General features: G+C 43.8%; 1 protein-coding gene across 1 annotated transcript in view; it reads left to right on the plus strand.

Annotated features, from left to right (window-relative positions):
- The window catches only part of cdh13 (cadherin 13, H-cadherin (heart)), a 1028759-nt gene that overhangs the window by 519998 nt on the left and 489096 nt on the right, over positions 1-19665 (plus strand). Inside the window, exon 6 of the mRNA XM_078544562.1 lies at positions 5427-5571. Coding sequence (XP_078400688.1) covers positions 5427-5571 — 145 coding nt within the window. The remainder of the gene's footprint in view (positions 1-5426; positions 5572-19665) is intronic.

Raw genomic sequence — 19665 nt, forward strand, 5'->3', positions numbered from 1 at the left:
GCTGGACTTCCAGGGATCATTAATCAGGATCCCTGACTTGCACTGAGGAGTCATCATGAATTGCTGCAGTATCGCAATGCCTGATACAGGAAAGGTGCAAAACAACCTCTGATCTGCTGTGAAAACTTCATTTCTTGAGATACAGATTGTGAACACCGTCCCCCAACCTCCATCCTGGGATGTGTACATTGGCACACTCTGCGAGCAATTGTTACAGGTTCCTTCGCTTTATATAACGAAGAAAATCTGAGGACAGAGCACCTCTTCTAATATTGGACATCAGGTCTTGCAATCAAACTTCTATCAAGGGAAATGGTGTGATATTTATCAAAGATTGTATTTCTGTTCTTTTAACTATGCCTTGTATGTACCCAGGCTAGAACTAGGCTGTTATTTACACTGCTAGGTTTGCTCTCCAGGAAGTGGGTGATGTGGTGGCCAGGGATTGGGGGAGGGGTCGAATGGAAAAGACATGGCAGAATACACCTCCAAGCACTCTTCCAACCCCATTCACCTCCAGCCTGCTGTGAAAGTGCCAGTGTGGTGTGGGGGCGGTGGGTGGAGGGGTAGTGTGGAAAGTTGGAGGTTGTGGTGCAGAAAATCTCAGCCGGTAGGTCGTGTGCCTAACAGGCTTATTTCGGCAATATTCATTTGTAATTGGTCCCAGTTCCTGCTGTGATACGATCACACCACGTGATATCAAGAAATGGCTGAAGGCATTGGATACTGCAGAGGCTATGGGCCCTGAAAATATTCCAGCAATAGTACTGAAGACTTGTGCTCCAGAACTTGCCGTGCCCCTAGCCAAGCTGTTCCCATACAGCTACAACACTGGCATCTACCCGGTTTTGTGGAAAATTGCCCAGGTATGTCCTGTACACAAAAAGCAGGTCAAATCCACCCTGGCCAATTACCGCTCCATCAGTCTACCCTCAATCATCAGTAATGCAATGGAAGGGGTCATTAACAGTGCTATCTAGTGGCACTTGCTTAGCAATAACCTGCTCACTGGTGCCCAGTTTGGGTTCTGCCAGGGCCAGTCAGCTCCTGACCTCATTATAGCCTTGGGTCAAAAGAACTGAACTCCCGAGTTGAGGTGAGAGTGACTCCCCTTAGCATCAAGGCAGCATTTGACTGAGTGTGGCATCAAGGAGCCCTAGCAAAACTGGAGTCAATGGGAATCAAGGGGAAAACTCTCCACTGATTGGAATCATTCCTAACAGAAAGGAAGATGGTTGTGGTTATCGGAGGTCAGTCATCTCAGCTCCAGGGGATCACTGCAGGAGTTTCTCAGGGTAGTGTCCTAGGCCCAACCATTTTCAGCTGCTTCATCAATGACCTTCCTTCCATCATAAGGTTAGAAGTGGGGATGTTCGCTGACAGCACCATTTGCGACTCCTCGGATACTGAAGCAGTCCATGTCCAAATGCAGCGAGACCTGGACAATATCCAGGCTTGGGCTGACAAGTGGCAAGTAACATTCGCGCCACACAAGTGACAGGCAATGACCATCTCCAACAATAGAGAATCCAAACATCGCCCCTTGATGTTGAATGGCATTACCATCACTGAATCCTCCACTGTCAACATCTGGGAGTTACCATTGACCAGAAACTGAACTGCACTAGCCTTATAAACACCATGGCTACAAGAGCAGGCCAGAGGCTAGGAATCCTGTGATGAGCAACTCACCTCCTGACTCCCCAAAGCCTGTCCACCATCTACAAGGCACAAGTCAGGAGTGTGATGGAATACTCCCCACTTGCCTGGATGAGTGCAGCTCCCACAACACTCGAAGCTGGACACCGTCCAGGACAAAGCAGCCTGCTTGATTGGCACCACATCCACAAATATTCACTCCCTCCACCACCGATGCACAGTAGCAGCAGTGTGTACCATCTACAAGATGCACTGCAAGAACTCACGAAGGCTCCTTAGACAGCACCTTCCAAACCCATGACTCTACCACTTAGAAGGACAAGGGCAGCAAGATAGATGGGAACACCACCACCTGGAAGTTCCCCTCCAAGTCACTCATCATCCTGACTTGGGAATATATCACCGTTGCTTCACTGTCGCTGAGTCAAAATCCAGGAACTCATTTCTTAACAGCACTGTGGGTGTACCTACACCACATGGACTGCAGCAGTTCAAGAAGGCAGCTCACTAACACCTTCTCAAGGGCAACTAGGGATGGGCAATAAATGTTGGCTCAGCCAGCGAAGCCCACATCCCATGAATGATTTTAAAAAAAACTCTATTAAATGCTCTTAAGGTCCTCATTGTCTGATATCTTTCCCATTGACATTGCAACAAAGTTCTTCAAGAATGTAGTGACAGAGAGTTACAATATTGTAGTAACTCTTTTGAACTCCAAAAGGGCTATTCCAAATATTTATTAATGATTAGCATGATCTACGTCACTGGAAATGTCAAAACTAATTATTGGCAACAACTCTGAAAGAAAGTTGTGCAGAGAAGGTCGTTTTCTATCGAAAATAAAAAAAATAGTTTATGAGGCTCCAGAAAATGATATTGTAATTACAACCTTTGAGTACTCAATATTCTTTGCTGCTTTCAAACATTCTCCATCTCATATCAGAAAATTATTTGCTTTAAGGGCTCAATTAATAATTCTTAAAGGTAAAGGGATAAAAATATCATAGAATATGCCTGAGAAAATATTCTTCTGGGCAAAAAAATACAAATTTCTGATGTTATAAATTTTGTTTTAATCTGCTTTGATAGATTTGCTTGATAGAACAGAGCTACCTTTTTCTATTGAACATATCCAGTTTCAGCTTAGGGCTTGATTTTCCACTTTGTAGCTAAAGAATAAAGAGAGAACCTTTATATCATACTTTATCATGTCCTAAGGACATTTCAAAATGCTTCATAACCATTTGTTTACTTTTTTAGAGTATAATCACTGCTATATATAAGCACACATGGCATCCAGTTGAAGGTCTCACAGTGACTGTAATGAAAGGATACAGGGCCACATTGGTGTACCAGTATAAAAGCATAAAACTGTGATTGCTGGAAACCCAAAACAAAAATAAAAATACCTGAAAAAACTCAGGAGGTCTGGCAGCATCTGCGGAGAGGAACACAGTTAATGTTTCGAATCCGTCTGACTCTCCAACAGAACTAAGTAAAAATAGAAAAGAGGTGAAATATAAGCTGGTTTGGGGGTGGGGTGGGACAGGTGGAGCTGGATAGAGGGCCAGTGATAGGTGGAGATAGCCAAAAGATGTCATAGACAAAAGGACAAAGAGGTGTTGAAGGTGGTGGTATTATCTAAGGAATGTGCTAATTAAGGGTAGAAAGCAGGACAAGCAAGGTACAGATAGCCCTAGTGAGGGTGGGGTGGGGTGAAGGGAAGGGATCGAAATAGGCTAAAAGGTAGAGATAAAACAATGGATGGAAATACATTTAAAAATAATGGAAATAGGTGGGAAAAGAAAAATCTATATAAATTATTGGGAAAAAAAGGGGGATCGGAAAGGGGGTGGGGATGGAGGAGAGAGTTCATGATCTAAAATTGTTGAACTCAATATTCCGACCGGAAGGCTGTAAAGTACCTAGTCAGATAATGAGGTGCTGTTCCTCCAGTTTGCGTTGAGCTTCACTGGAACAATGCAGCAGGCCAAGGATGGACATGTGGGCATAAGAGCAGGGTGGAGTGTTGAAATGGCAAGCGACAGGGAGGCCTGGGTCATGCTTGTGGACAGACCGAAGGTGTTCTGCAAAGCGGTCACCCAGTCTGCGTTTGGTCTCTCTTTTTGGTGTACTAGTATCTGCTTTTTGCATGTAAAGCAGGTTTAGTGCTGCGAAATGCAACAGTGCGACAGTCTGTGCCCAATTTGCATGTGCATTTGGACCACTGCTAAATTTGTCAGGCTCATTTTCCTTGGTGCCTAAAACAGGCAGCGTATGTTAATTTGGGCCCACTACCTTTAGAATGCTCCCTCTGGAGAACTGTTCACAATTTGCTGGGCAGGTGCTGGGCCGCTGTTCAAAGTTTTTCAGCGACCACTACAAATACCGATGAAAAGTACGTTTTTTTAAAATGAAGACTAAAAAGAAAAGCTACCCTTCATGTGGAACAGGAGTGTCCCACCATCTCCACGGTCAGCACTCCACCACCCCTTGCCAACACCTCCCTGCCACCCCCTCCATTGTTCAAACGTCCCTTGTAAAGCTTCCCTTTGGACTACTGCTGGCAAGGCGAGCAGAAAGACATTTTGCACCTGCCCTGAACCTCCTAACCCTTCACCAATAAACTGATTGGGGCACAGACAACCTGCACAGTGTTGATTTTGAGCCCATTAACCAACCCAGACAATTTTCTTCCTCTTAATTGGTGGTATTGATTGAGGAAGGAATCCTAAGTCACTTAACTTGGAGGATTCCTTGCTGTTCATCAAATAGCGTCATGAGATTCCTATCATCTAATTAAATGTAGGGAGCCTCAATTTAATGTCTGATGTGAAGGTCAGCATGACTGACAATGCAGCACTCTCTGAGTACTTCAACATCAGTAAAGGTTATGTTCAGACATCCTTGACTAATCTCTACAAATTTCTGAATTTGAGATGAGAATGCGATCAACTGAGCCAATGTTACATGCAAATTTACAGTACAAGAGGAGTAAAATGGTCATTCACAAGGCTCAGAAAGACTTCATTCTACATGAGAGTCTGGAAATTATTGTTGGCAGAATTAGTGGATGAAGACCTAATGTGTTTGTATGACATACTCTTTCTGCTTGTTTAACAGAGGTATTGATGTGGTTTGATACAAGAGTGAATTGATAAGTATTATGTGAATGTGCCAAGTACTTTGACTGCTCTCATAACCAAAAGTGATACCGAGGTTTATCTCTGTCTGAAAGGCTGGTGGCAGTAGATTCAATAATAACTTTCAAAAAGGAATTGGATATATATTTGAAAAAGAAAAAAAAAAACGTGCAGACCAAGGGGAAAGGAAAAGGGGAGTGGGACTAATTGATTAACTCTTTCAAAGAAAAGACAAATAGTACGATGGTCAAATGGTCTCCTTTCTCCTGGGAGAGCCTATGAATTTTATCGTCTCTTCAATTCAATAGTCCTCTGTTGCCAAGGCTGATGTGAACTTATACGCAACCTGAAAGTAGATCTCCATGGTATTTTCACACAGTATTTTTTTAAGCATATTTTTGCAGTCAATTGCAAATAGTCGAGTGGGATCTAAATGTGAATTGATTTTCTGTGAACTAAGAAACATTTAGATTGTTACCTATTTCTGGTGGAATTCCTCTGAGGCTAACTTGTTAACCCAGCCTGGGGCTTGTTGAAAGGAAATTGCTGATGTGAAAGATTTTTGGCGCATGCTTCTGTCACTGTAATAATTCAACTCACTCAATCCATCTCTACCTCAAATAGCTGCAAGTTGAAATTACCGACCCCACTGGGAAACTCCTTGAAGGACCGGCCACCCTGTATATCACTATTATCGATCAGAATGATAACAAACCTCTCTTCAGGGAAGGACCATACGTGGGCCATGTTCTGGAATCATCCCCTACTGGTGAGTTAAATTTATAGTTGGTAACTGTTTCCCACAAGGAATGCATGAGAAGTCTAGAGTTGTTAATGAATGATACACTCATTGCGAGTCTACAGGGATTATTTTAGTTAAACTTCATCTTTATGTGTTATCCTTCCTGATTCTTGGGAAGGGTTTTATTAGTAGAACACATTGTAAAATTAGTTAATTTTGTATGGCTTTGCTGTTATGATTTTAAGAATATTGGCTTATTCAATGAATTGTAATCCTGTTGTTTAATACCGAGCTGTCTTATTATTTTTTGCCACATCACCTTTTCTTATTGGGAGCAAGCTGGCAAACTGCTGGGGGTGGTCCTCCAATGACTGGCCATGCTGCTTGACCAGGGACTAGGTTGGAAAAATTCCACCCATTGTCTCTATGCCATCCACATGTACGATCGTTCTTTTGGTAACCTCCTTCTCCTCTGGGGACAGCCATCTCATCTCTGTTTAATAACTCCTGACAGCAGCACAGAGATTAGGACCTGAGGACCTCAAACTTTGTGTGCTAACCATCCCACAATGGAGTAGATTTTGGTGAGGTATTAGATGACACTGAGAGTTTCTGGATAGGAAACAAAGGGCACTGGAGGGAAGAATAATAAATAGTGTTGTCTTTACCTTGCCTGCATGTCGCAGTGCATATGCTAAAAATACATGATGAATGGAGATAAGCAACTATGTGAATTGTCCATTTAACAATAAAAACTAGTGTTATTTTAAATTTGCAGTTTTATTCAGTTATGTTTTGGTTGTTTGCATATAAAGTGTTAATCAAGTTATTGGGATGTTGTGTGAATCAAACCTGTCCAGATATTTGTGGAAGTGAAATAACTGCAGGCTTCTGGCTGCATGTTTGTATCTGTAAATGCTGATTCTACTTCTCTGCTGCTGGATATAATGGGCAAGATTTTAATTTATTCAAAACCCACCCAATTGTGCAGAGTTAAAGCCAGACCAAGTAGCTTACAAATTCCTGTTAGTGATAACAATGGTCAAATGCCAAAATATTCACACAAAATTCTTGTCTCTTATCTTGAGAGATACCTGCTCAGTTATTTTAGTCTCCTCTAAAAATATGCCCAAGAAAATCATATCAATGCATTATTATTATCAACAACATTGTGTTTTAGGCTAACATCGCCAACGGCCATTTTCCCTGATGAGCTCATTCACTGGTCAGGGTTTAAACAGAAGTTGATATTCGACTATAACAGAATGAAACAAGAAGCGTTAAAGGCTTGGTTGCATTTGTCTGTTTAATTTTTAAGGCTATGCTACTGGTGCTATTCTGACTTGCAGGATATTGTTGTATTTTAAATCCTCAACAGAGGTCAAATGCAGCCATGGTTGGATAAAGAGGAAGGATACTGTTTGCTGCACACTTGGCTGCATCAAATGAAATTACAAATTGCATTGAAGCACCAACCATTTCTTATGCTTTGTGCCCCATATTATGATGAAAAATGATTGAATGTGCAGTCCTGGAAAACTGATTGAATTGTAGGCAATTACTGATGCAGGAATGTATCTAAATATTTTTTTATGTAGACTGGTAGATTTCCCCTGATGTTGGTGCTGATAGTTTGAAGTCTGGAATGCAAAAGCTCCATATATCTTACTTGTATAGAGCTGGCTTATTTGCTTTCCTTATCATCAGGGTCTTGTAGGAGTGGTCTCTTTTTTGACAACTTTGTTCATCTGCCATCATAGGCATGCTGGTCATGAGCCTTCAGAGGGTTGGACTTCAAGTTGGAAGTCAAAGTGAATTTGATGGAGCAGCTTGTTGAGTTAACATCAACAACAAATTACATTTATAAAGTGACTTTAATGTAGGAAATGTCCCAAGGTGCTTCACTGGAGCGTATTCAGACAAAAATTGACACTGAGATGAAGGAAGAGTTAGTAGGAGGTAGTGACTAAAAGCTTGGTCAAAGAGGTATGCTTGAGGGGAAGCAAACTTATTGAATAAACAATGGAATGAAAGTCAGGTGGGAACTGGTTGTCAGTCACCTCAGCTCCAGGGCATCACTGCAGGAGTTCCTCAGGGTAGTGTCCTCAGCCTAACCATCTTCAGCTGCTTCATCAATGGACCTTTCTTCCATCATAAGGTCAGAAGTGGAGATATTTGCTGATGATTGCACAATGTTCAGCACCATTCGCGACTCCTCAGATACTGAAACAGTCCATGTCCAAATGTAGCAAGACCTGGACAGTATCCAGGCTTGGGCTGACAAGTGGCAAGCAACATTCGCATCACACAAGTGCCAGGCAATGATCATCTCCAAGAGAGAACCTAACCATCGTCCCTTGATGTTCAGTGGCATTATCATCACTGAATCCCCCACTATCGACATCCTGGGGGTTACCATTGACCAGAAATTGAACTGGGCCAGCCATATAAATACTGTGTCTACAAGAGCAGGTCAGAGGCTAGGAATTGTGCAATGATTAACTCACCTCCTGACTCCCCAAAGCCTGTCCACCATCTACAAGGCACAAGTCAGGAGTGTGATGGAATACTCCCCACTTGCCTGGATGCGTGCAGCTCTCACAACACTCAAGAAGCTTGACAGCATCCAGGACAAAGCAGCCCACTTGATTGGCACCACATCCACAAACATTCACTCTCTCCACCACCGATGCACAATAGCAGCAGTGTGTACCATCTAGAAGATGCACTACAGAAATTCACCAAGGCTCCTTAGACAGCAGCTTCCAAACCCACGACCACTACCATCGAGAAGGACAAGGGCAGCAGATAGATGGGAATACCACCAACTGGAAGTTTCCCCTCCAAGTCACTCACCGTCCTGTCTTGGAAATATATCGCCGTTCCTTCACTGTCACTGGGTCAACATCCAGGAACTCACTTCTTAACAGCACTGTGGGTATACCTACACCCCATGGACTGCAGCTGTTCAAGAATGCAGCTCACCACCACTTTCTCAAGGGTGACTAGGGATGGGCAATAAATGCTGGCCCAGCCAGCGAAGTCCACACCCCGTGAATGAATAAAAACAAAAGAACTCTAAAGAGCAGCCATCACTCCCTGCCAGATTACCACCTGGGTGGTAAAGATGAAAATTTACCCCATTGAGTACTAGCTGGCTACTTGGGAGCTGAACCTGGTCCCTTCTTCATCTGATATCACATATTATTCACCACATAGAGATAATGATCAGGGTGGGAACCTTAACAGATTTGTTTTATATTCTAGGTGTTGAGGTTATTTGCAGTTCTCCTACAGCCAACCCACTGAAATTATCTAACTCCTAGCAGATGGTGGATTAAGTCTTCCTCATCTGAATGGCTCAGTTCTGCGCCAAGTGACCCATTTAGCCTCTCTGTCACCAAAGGAGCCTCTAATTTGGATAAAGTGGATTATCAAAGCATTCCCAGTTAAAATGTTATTTTTGGTACTTCACAGAAGCATGCAATGTTTTCACTGCGTTTTGTCCTTACATCTACAATTTGCCCTCATTCTTCAAACAACATATCACTCAATAGTCTACTAGTACTATTTCAGGACATGTAGCCACTGGCATATAAGTGACAGTGGTTTATAATTTAGTTGGCTGTATTAGGTGAATTCTCTGTTCAAGCTTTTGCCACTTCTAGATCTGATGTTTATCTAGGTCCCTGCACAATATCTACTTTAGTTCTGTGGATATACTTAGAATTAAGGCTATCCACTTTGAACAAACCATGTTCTTCAAGAGTATAACTGAGGCCTAACACAACTATGAAGCACCTTGGAGCTCACTAATACATTAGAAGTGCTATATAAATATAAGTTGTTATTTTCTGAAATGATGGGATGTAATAGGCTTGTTTAAGATATTCAAAATTGGCAATGGCAGTAGGACTAGTAGACGAGCCTATAAAATACTGAATCAGTTTAGATATCAGGAAGCATTTCTTCTTTCAGAAGGTTGTCATTGCACTGGCAAGATTACCAGTGGATAAATGTGGGTATGTTATTGTCCATTGAGAATGTTGACCGATCCCTGACGAAGTGAGACGTTGGGTGTATTGGAGGCCTGTGGGTTAATTGCATTCCTTTAATGGTGCACCATTAGTAATTATTTAATTTCTTTATGGGGACAGAAGAAATTTTCCCGAATTTTTTTCTAAAGGTTGTCCACGGGACATTCCCGCCCAGGAATTAGCTTTGTTTGATATTGGAAAGGGGGGTGCACAAAGCTCCACTGTCTGGATAGCATTGTCTGGAGCGTTTCGCAGTGTGATACTCTCATCTTGCCCATCTTTTCATGTTTGTATGAAATTGTCGTTGGCTGCTAGGATGGGTGAGTAAGGATACTGGAAGGTTCAGCATTTCTTGTCTTAAATTTTCTGAAGTCCTTAAACCATTTTATAAAACTTTGAAGAATTTCTTCTAAAATGACTTCAAACATTTTACAAGGCTTAACGAGGATTTTCGAATAGGTTAATTAATTTAGGTTTATTCATAATATCTAGTGCATAAAATATTAAGACGTTAAAGTGAACAGCTATGAAAAGTGAGAATACAGTTTAAAAATTACTTTGATACTGTAGAGTTTCCTCGAAGGCTGACTTGGTAAAGATGCTGGCCAATATGCTGCTAAGCATTAAGACCAGAAGATCCTGGACAAAAACAGAAAATACTCATGTCAATAGGCACCTAGGGAGAAAATATACAGGTCAATGTTTGAGGCAGGAGACTTCTTCTTCACTAGGAGCTTTTTCCTCCAGTGGTAAGGGCAATAACCAAGTGAACTATTCTCTCTGGATGGTGCCAATGCTCATGACTGTTGTGACTGCACCCATCTGGGCAGGTAATATCACACATGAATCACTTGTTGCAGTATACCCAGCTTCATTGTAGCTCTTATAGCTACGAGGTTGACATTGCTGATCCAGCGACTTCCAAAATGTTGATAGTGGCAGACCTGACAATTGTGTTGGCTTTGGAACACTAGGGGAGATGATTGGGCTTTCTCCTGTTTGAGACAATCAATACTTGGGCAATTATGTAATGTGAATGTTACCTACCATTTGTCACCCCTGGCCTGGCTATTGTCCAGATGCTACTGTAAGCTGCAATGGAAGGTTTGATTATTGGAGAAGTTGTGAATTAAGTCAAAATGCTGTGGAATCATCAGCAAACAAATCCACTCCTGGCTTTATGACTGAGGGAAGGGCATTGATGAAGTCTCTGAAAATGGTTGAACAACACATACTCTCAGGAATTGTTACAACGATGACTCTGGACTGTTTATTTAAATTCATTCACAGGATGTGGGCTTCGCTGGCTGGGCCAGCATTAATTGCCCATCCCTAGTTGCCCTTGAGAAGGTGGTGGTGAGCTGCCTTCTTGAATCGCTGCAGTCCATGTGCTGTAGCTAGTGCCAAATTTGGGAGAGCTGTCTCACAGACTAGTGAAGCAACAGCCTGACATAGTCATCCTCACAGAATCATATCTTACAGATAATGTCCCAGACACCTCCATCACCACTGCAGTCCACTTGGTGACTCACTATGTCTGTATCTTGCCTCTGCGCTATCTCCTAAATTATGCATAGTGTCTGTTTCTGAGCTGATGATTGTGAGTGTGAGATCGAGCAACATTATTTTTAATCACCACAGTGTTCCTGATCTTGCACCACTCCTAGGGTAGGTTGCAGTTCCTGGGCATGTGAAAAGAGAAATGCACAAGGTAGATTTGTGGTGACTGGAGAGGGGGCAAAAAGCAAAAGATATAGCATCTACAACTTCTCAATTAGAAGAGACTGTGAGATGAGGGGCAAGTGGGATGTGAAAAGGTGAAGATATGAGGATTCTATCATTTTCCATAGTTTCAGCTCCACTCTGGCCACAGCCTCAGCAGCAGCCGCTCCAAGGACAGTGAGCACCATGGGGTTCCATGGGGTTAAAGATATGAAGCTGCTCCTGTCACTTGCTGGTGAGTACCCACTGCCTTCAGTCACGTAAGAGAGAGGGAAGTGATTGTGGTGAAGTCTGTTGGGTGGCATGACTGCCATGGTTGAATAGCTGGCAGTGTGTGCAAGCTGTGAGATGTGGGTGTGGGGCCTATTTCAGCCAGAATGCGCTTCCACTTCAAGAGGTGCAGGCTGGCTTTAAGTGCCACAGACTAGCTTCACGATTTTGAGTCCCATCTTGTCGAATTTTTTCCCCTTTGTTTCTTTCACTTAGTTGCTGGGCTCGACATGTTTCACAACAGCATATACAAGGCGTGCAGCTGGCGGGCTGCACTTCACTCAGGACTTCAAGGTTTGTTTGCCTACCTTGCTTCGGTCAGCACTCGTAGCAATCAGCGCCAGGCTTCACAGACAGCACCACATCACTTTTAGGGGGGCTCATGAGTAGGTGTCTACCTACCAGATCAGCCATATGTGGTGGCTTTTCAATGGCTGCAGGGCAAGGTCTTGCTTGGCGAAGGGGGAGAAGTGGCCTCAGGCAAGGGAAGAGGCTGCAGGACGAGGGCTGTACTGAGGAAGGAGAGTAACCCAGGGTGTGTGGTGGGGGCACATGTTGATCTGCAAGTGGCCTCAAGATGGTGAGGGCTGAGGATGCAATCTCCAGAGGAGATGAGGCCAGGTGGAGATATGAGGGTACGTGTGTGAGAATAGGTGGTGATGTCCCTTGAGCTGGCAGTGAGTGAGATGCCAGTGAACGTGTGATGGGCTTGAGTGTGAGAGTTTAGAGTGATGAGGTGGCTGCCATACCCTGGCTGCACAGATGAGATCATTCATCCTCTGTCTGCATTGGATGGCCAACCTCTTCTGCGCAACATTGGCACTGATCAACACTGCCATCGTCTACCAAGTCAGAGTGGTAATGCTGCTGCCCATCCTGCAGCCAGAGCTGGGGTAGAGGACACCACAGCAGGTCACCACAGCGTCCAAAATGTGCTCGAGGGCTGCAGTCTTCTTGCCTTCGGGGCGATGTCTTCTTTGCTGCAGTACTGAGCTGGGATTATTGAGCGCGGCTGTACTTTAAACATGGTGCCAGAGAGTGGTGAATCTATGGAATTCATTGCCACAGAAGGCTGTGGAGGCCAGGTCATTGAGTGTATTTAAGACCGAGATACATAGGTTCTTGATTGGTAAGGGGAGAAGGCGGGAGAATGGGGTTGAGAAAATTATCAGCCATGACTGAATGGCGGAGCAGACTCGATGGGCCGAATGGCCTAATTTCTGTCTTTTGGTCTTTTGGTGCCTGGCATGATGAAGTGGCGAGGCGATGGCGTGGCAAACGATTCGGAGCCCGCCTGCCATGCCATCGAACGGCATGTATCCAGGAATGCATAACTAATGCCGTGGGTTTGGAACAATATGGTGTGAAAAGCCGCCCTTGCAGCTGGCGGGTAAAACATCATTTTACCCGCCCGCTATCGCACTTAGAGAAAATCTGACGACTCCGCCCCATGTGTTTATTCACTCAGTTTGTATGTCATTGTAACTATGGCTGGTGCTATTCCTGGAATATCTTTCTATACTCTAAGTAAAGCAATGTTGGTCTCCTGGTTTGATGTTGATTAGGGGACGAGGGATATGCCAGGCCCATGAAGTTCCAGGTTGTGGAAGTATGCAACTGAGCTGGTGGTGAAGATTGAAAGTACCTAGCTGGAGTGGTGCAGTGGGCAGCTGTCCGCTCTCTGAGCTGGGAAGCCCCAGGTTCAAGTCCCACTCCAGGTTTTTCCAAGGCGGAACCCAGTCACTGATGGAGGCAAGCCAGTATGTACTGGTGCTGGTTCCCAACCCAGATAAACAGGGAGAGTTAGCGGCAGGAAGAGCATCAGCTGTAAAACTACCTGCCAAATCCAAAAATGATGGTTGATATGAAGGTGATCAACCAGCATTGTGGGGACTCCATGGCCAGATTCTTACATTGATCGGGCGGGAACGCGCCTGACCCGAACGCACGCAATTGCGCGAAATGACGTCGGGCGTGCGTCCCAACATCATCGCACATGTGAGCAATATTGACAACAATAATAATAAAAATACCTGGAAAAACTCAGCAGGTCTGGCAGCATCGGCGGAGAGGAACACAGTTAATGTTTCGAGTCCGTATGACTCTTCAACAGAACTAAGTAAAAATAGAAAAGAGGTGAAATATAAGCTGGTTTAAGGGGAGGTGGGACAGGTAGAGCTGGATAGAGAGCCAGTGATAGGTGGAGATAGCCAAAAGATGTCATAGACAAAAGGACAAAGAGGTGTTGAAGGTGGTGATATTATCTAAGGAATGTGCTAATTAAGGGTAGAAAGCAGGACAAGCAAGGTACAGATAGCCCTAGTGGGGGTGGGGTGAGCAATATTGAGGTCGGCGCGCACACGGGAGGGTCAGAGCTGCGCCCGCTGACAATTGAAGGGCCAATTAAGGCCATTAAAAACCCTATTGTCCACGATTTTACATTGCCCACGTGATTTCACAATCGTCACACGGGCAAAAAGGGCAGGCGGGCAACCTGTTTTTAACGAAACCTGATCCAGGCCCAGGCTCTGGCTCAGCAGTGTTACTGACCATTGTTAAATAATTTGCTAACTCTCCCTATGGATTGAGACATGAAGGTTAACTCCTTGAGTGAGGTACTGGAGCGGAGGCTGTTGCCATTCCCAACAAGAATCAGCATTTCCTGGAAAGTAGGAGAGAATTTTTTTCCCCTAGTTTCTGATTTATCTCACAATAGCTAAACTACTATTTTTAATTTAGCCTGTGATTCTCAATTAGCCATTTTAAAATACAGGGTCAATTTTAAAAAGCAGGCCAAAGAATTTGTTAATGCTCATACTTTGAAACTTCCAGTAAAGTAAATTTGCTTTTTTGGCAAGTCAGATATCCGTCAATTAAAGAAAGATTTATGTGCATTGCTGTTCAAAGAACAGGACATTGATGTTATCAGTGCAGCTGTCTAAGGAGAGCCCTGATTAATGGAGGTCATATTGTATCTTTGCATGTATTTGGGACTGAAACCTGCCATTGCAATTAATTGCATTTTGTTGGGGGTGGGGTGTGGGGGAAGGGGAGGGAGTAAATTGGCGAATAAATAAGGTAAAACTTTCAGGAAATTAAATCTCATCTGCACTGTGAGAGCGGAAATGAAAACTGAAAAGCTGAAAAGGGAATTCTGAACTAACAATGGAAAAAAATTGCTCACAGCCTCTGATTAATCAGCAATGGATTTTCACCAGTGAACAGGAAAGAAGGGCAACCACTTCAGTAAATGGGGCATTTTTTTTGTTTGGTCTTTTTAATGATTAGCTACTTATGACCAAAGCTTTATTATTCCACAAAATAACCTAAGAATGCAGAAAGTAGTGCTTTTAAAATGCCTTCATGCAATATGGTAAATTGCAGCACAGCAATTAGAAACAAATACGAGGTGAATTGTATGATTAAAAGCTTGAAGTTCCTCTTTTATTTAAGCAAGCATATTTTATATTCCTGATAGCGTTTGCAAAAATCTGCTGTCTATGGATAGGGTCAATCTCTTCATTCAGTGTACTCCCTTTGAGCAGTTGTGCATTGTGTCCAAACAAAATGACAAGTTAGAACAGATGACAAACCAGGAACTTAATAGAACTGCTGCTGTGTCCACGGGTTATATAGACCTCGACTTGTAAGTAAACTAATTACTGCTTGTTAATGTGAAGAACATCAAGGGAAGAAAATGGAATATTTCCCGTTGGTCTGAGTGCTTGTACATAAATATGTGTTGCTGACTATTACATCACTGTGAATTCACAAGTAAAATAGTTTTAACAGGTTTAACTTAAATAGAGGAGGTTTTGTGTTTATAAAGCTTCTAATCACATTCCTTTTAAATATTCCAAAAAGCTTTATATACATTGAGTCACATTTTCCCTCTGAGCTGAGCTAACAGCAGCGGTCTTTCTTTTCAATTCCAATTGTCCACAAACTTTCTATGGAATTTTGGAATGGAACTTCGTATAATTAGGAATATTTTGGTGTGGTGATCTCTGCAGGGGATCTGGGAACAACTGCATAGGTGTGATGAATGGCAAGTTAACGGGGTGGGTGGGGGAATTTGATTTGGAACCAAGTCTGTGGAGTGATTGATGTCTCTATTAGCCTGAGGCCTGAGCTAAATCCAATATTTTGCCCTGCAGGCATCAAATAGGCATCCTGATGGAAACCAGCAGTCAGGGCCTGCCATATTCTAATAGGCTCTGAATGGCGAGGTCCAGGGGATTGTAGGGGGCAGGTTGAGGCCGACAGAAGTCCACAATATAGTTGTGGTGCCAGGGGGAGTAGTCCAGCTCTTTCTGGCTCCAAAATTATTGTTTTCTGAAAGATCTGTGACTTTTTTGGGTAGTCTGCAGCGTTTCATTTTAGTACTGCTGGTTAAGCTGTTCAAAACCTAGCAGAACTTGGCAGACACGACACCATGCATGTTCTACTTGTTTGTAGCTGAGCTTTACAGCTACAGGTCTGGCAAGGTTTCCACGGAAACGTATTTACAGAGGGTGGTGGGGGTGGGGGGGGGTGGGATCAAACCAGGATTGGGGTGGGGGAAGGGTTAGAAACCGGGAAGATACAGAATATCCATGGTGAAGGGCAGGAGATCTTTGTCGTCGGAGCTGGCAACCATCTTGCCTGTTGCCCTTACTCCCTGGGGCCCTACAATCATCGGAGGCCTTGGTTTGGATAGTAAAGCAGTCTCACGCCTCCTTAAGGCAGTGTGGCTGCTCCTCACAAATATGGCACCAACACTAACCCCTCCCGCACCCCGGAATTTCAAACCCCTGTCTTTCAGATGGAAAATGGCCATGAGTTGAATTTCCCTCCCTCCCCACCATCATCCCCTCCCAGTATTAGTTATTTTATCAGTCACAAGCCAAGCAACAGCTGTAGAACTGATGTTCTCCATTAATTAGTGGAAACTAGCCTGGAAACAATATTTCCTCACCTATCACTTAAAACTGATTTCCATTGTTTTTCATTCAGTAAATTATTGTTTGCATGACAATAGAATGGAAAGGTTAGCCTGGTGTGAATCAAACATATATAAAAATAAGATGAATGAGAAAAGAAAGTACTGCAAAATACTCAGCAGGTCAAAGGGCCGCTGGATGATGATCAGCAGTGAGGTTTTATTCACTGCCCTTGGCTGGGGACTTGAAAAGAATTAAAATAACCCAACGGCAGCTGCCCAGCTCAGCACAACAATTCAGTGCAGACCAGCAACCTGGGGCCCCTTTGTTCTTGCTGCAGTTTTTCAACCCGAGGCCCCTTGCTGAGAAAATACTTGCGTCTGAATGCTAGGTGAGGATAGAATTGGGCTCAGTTATGATGCTTCTTTTGATAAAACAGTCGTTTGACAATCACTTTTTAAAAATTCATTTACGGGATGTGGGCTTCGCCGGCTGGGCCAGCATTTATTGCCCATCCCTAGTTGCCCTTGAGAAGGTGGTGATGAGCTGCCTTCTTGAACCGCTGCAGTCCCTGGGGTGTAGGTACACCCACAGTGCTGCTAGGAAGGGAGTTCCAGGATTTTGACCCAGCGACAGTGAAGGAACAGTGATATATTTCCAAGTCAGAATGATGAGTAATTGGATGGGAACTTGCAGGTGGTAGTGTTCCCATCTATCTGCTGCCCTTGTCCTTGTAGATGGCAGTGGTTGTGGGTTTGGAAGGTGCTGTCGAAGGAGCCTTGGTGAATTCCTGCAGTGCATCTTATCGATGCTATACACTGCTGCTACTGTGCGTTGGTGGTGGAGGGAGTGAATGTTTGTGGATGTGGTGCCAATCAAGCAGTCTGTTTTTCCTGGATGGTGTCAAGCTTCTTGAGTGTTGTGAGAGCTGCACTCATCCAGGCAAGTGAGGAATATTCCATCACACTCCTGAATTGTGCCTTGTAGATATGGACAGGCTTTGGGGAGTCAGGAGGTGACCTGCTCTTGTAACCGCAGTATTTATATGGCAAGTCCAGTTGAGTTTCTGGTCAATGGTAACCTCCAGGATTTTGATAGTGGAGGATTTGGTGATGGTAGTGCCATTGAACGTCAAGGGGTGATGGTTAGATTCTCTCTTGTTGGAGATAGTCATTGCCTGACACTTGCGTGGCATGAATGTCACTTGCCACTTGTCAGCCCAAGCTTGGATATTATCCAGGTCTTGTTGCATTTGAACATGAACTGCTTCAGTATCTGGGGAGCTGTGGTTGGTGCTGAACATTGTGCAATCATCAGTGAACATCCCCACTTCTGACCTTATGATGGAAGGGAGGTCATAGATGAAGCAGCTGTAGATGATTGGGCCTAGGACGCTACCCTGAGGAACTCCTGCAGTAATGTCCTGGAGCTGAGATGACTGACTTCCAACAGCCACAACCATCTTCCTTTGTGCTGGGTATGACTCCAGCCAATGGAGAGTTTACCCCCTGATTATCATTGACTCTAGTTCTGCTGGGGCTCCTTGATGCCACACTTGGTCAAATGTAGCCTTGATGTCAAGGGCAGGTCACTTGCACATCACCTCAGGAGTTCGGCTTTTTTGTCCATGTTTGAACCACGGCTGTAATGAAGTCAGGAGCTGAGTGGCCCTGGCGGAACCCAAACTGGGCATCAGTGAGCAGGTTATTGCTAAGCAAGTGCCACTTGATAGCACTTCCATTACTTTACCGATGATCGAGAGTAGATTGATGGGGCAGTAATTAGCCAGGTTGGATTTGTCCTGCTTTTTGTGTACAGGACATACCTGGGCAATTTTCCACATAGCCGGGTACATGCCAGTGTTGTAGCTGCACTTAAACAGCTGTACCTGAAGAGAATCACTGTCTAGTTGTGTATCATACACTGACAAGTGTAAGGAGGGGTTGAGAATAAATGGATAAAAATTGTGGGGAAGGGGCAGGGCAGTATGTTCATCTATTCCTAATTGCAAAGCAAATAATTAGTTAAGGATTTAATGTGGTGCAGCAGCAGAAAATTAACAGCAATGTTATGAACGCAGATGTCAAGGATAATTAGTACTAGTAGGAGAAGTTGCATTAGATGTTTATACTGGACCTGGACAAGCTTTGCTCTCGAAACTCATGCTGGATATAAGCCTGGGCCTTAGGGAGCAGTTAATGTAGCTTGGCTTACTTATGTTGCTCTTATAACTCAGAAGTAAGCAGCATGTAAGTTTTTCATCAGAACTTCACAGAACATCAGTAGGCAGCTTTTGTGAATTGAGTTCGATTAAATGGTTGCATATTTAGGACTTTCGCATTTATATTATTCTGCTTAGCACTTGGAAATTTGCAACATTTTGGAAATTATGCTAACATTTCTGTTCTAAAAGTGAGAGGGCAGCTTGTGTTTTGCATTTTATTTTAAGTCGCAGGATGCTGTGAATCTAAAAATGCTCTCTAAATCCATCTGTTTCCTTACTTTTAACTTGCATTATAAAGCTTTCAAAAACTGATGACAGTATCAGTTTTACTGTTGTTACTTGGTCTGTTATTGGTACAATAACTATACTGGGGAGCATTCAACTCAGCCATTTCCCACCTGACAAAACAGGCATCCAAGAGTTGAATAAAGGGGGTCCTGGGAAGATGTGGGGGAGGTTATAGGGACCCATGGGTTACCCCCATTCATGTCTAAGGCCCACCTTATACTTTATTCAAGTGGGTCTATAAGAGACAAACAGCCTCCTAACCTAATACATGTATAAGGCTGCTTTACTATGCAAATCAAGGTTCAATGCAGGTTGTAGGACCTCATTGCAAAATTCAAGTACAAATGGGCAGAGGTTTGTGCCAGCCAAGTTCCATCTAGTTGTCCCAGTTTTTAAGCAACCTAACCAGTGGCCCTTGCTGTAGGGCATTGGATACGGTTTGGTAGGTATTAATGAAGTCTTCTTAGTCTTAAGTAGGTTAACTGTATGTGTTAAGTCACCTGGAAGTACTCCTCCAAGCCACTCACCATTCTGGCTTGGAAGTATATTCCTTCACTGTCACTGGGTCAAAATCCTGGAACTCTGCCCCACCCGCCTCCCTCCTCCCCCCTCCCTCCCCCCCCCACTAACAGCACTGTGGGTGTACCTACACCACATG

Source organism: Cetorhinus maximus, chromosome 6, assembly GCF_964194155.1.
Source record: "Cetorhinus maximus chromosome 6, sCetMax3.hap1.1, whole genome shotgun sequence".
Taxonomy (NCBI): domain Eukaryota; kingdom Metazoa; phylum Chordata; class Chondrichthyes; order Lamniformes; family Cetorhinidae; genus Cetorhinus; species Cetorhinus maximus.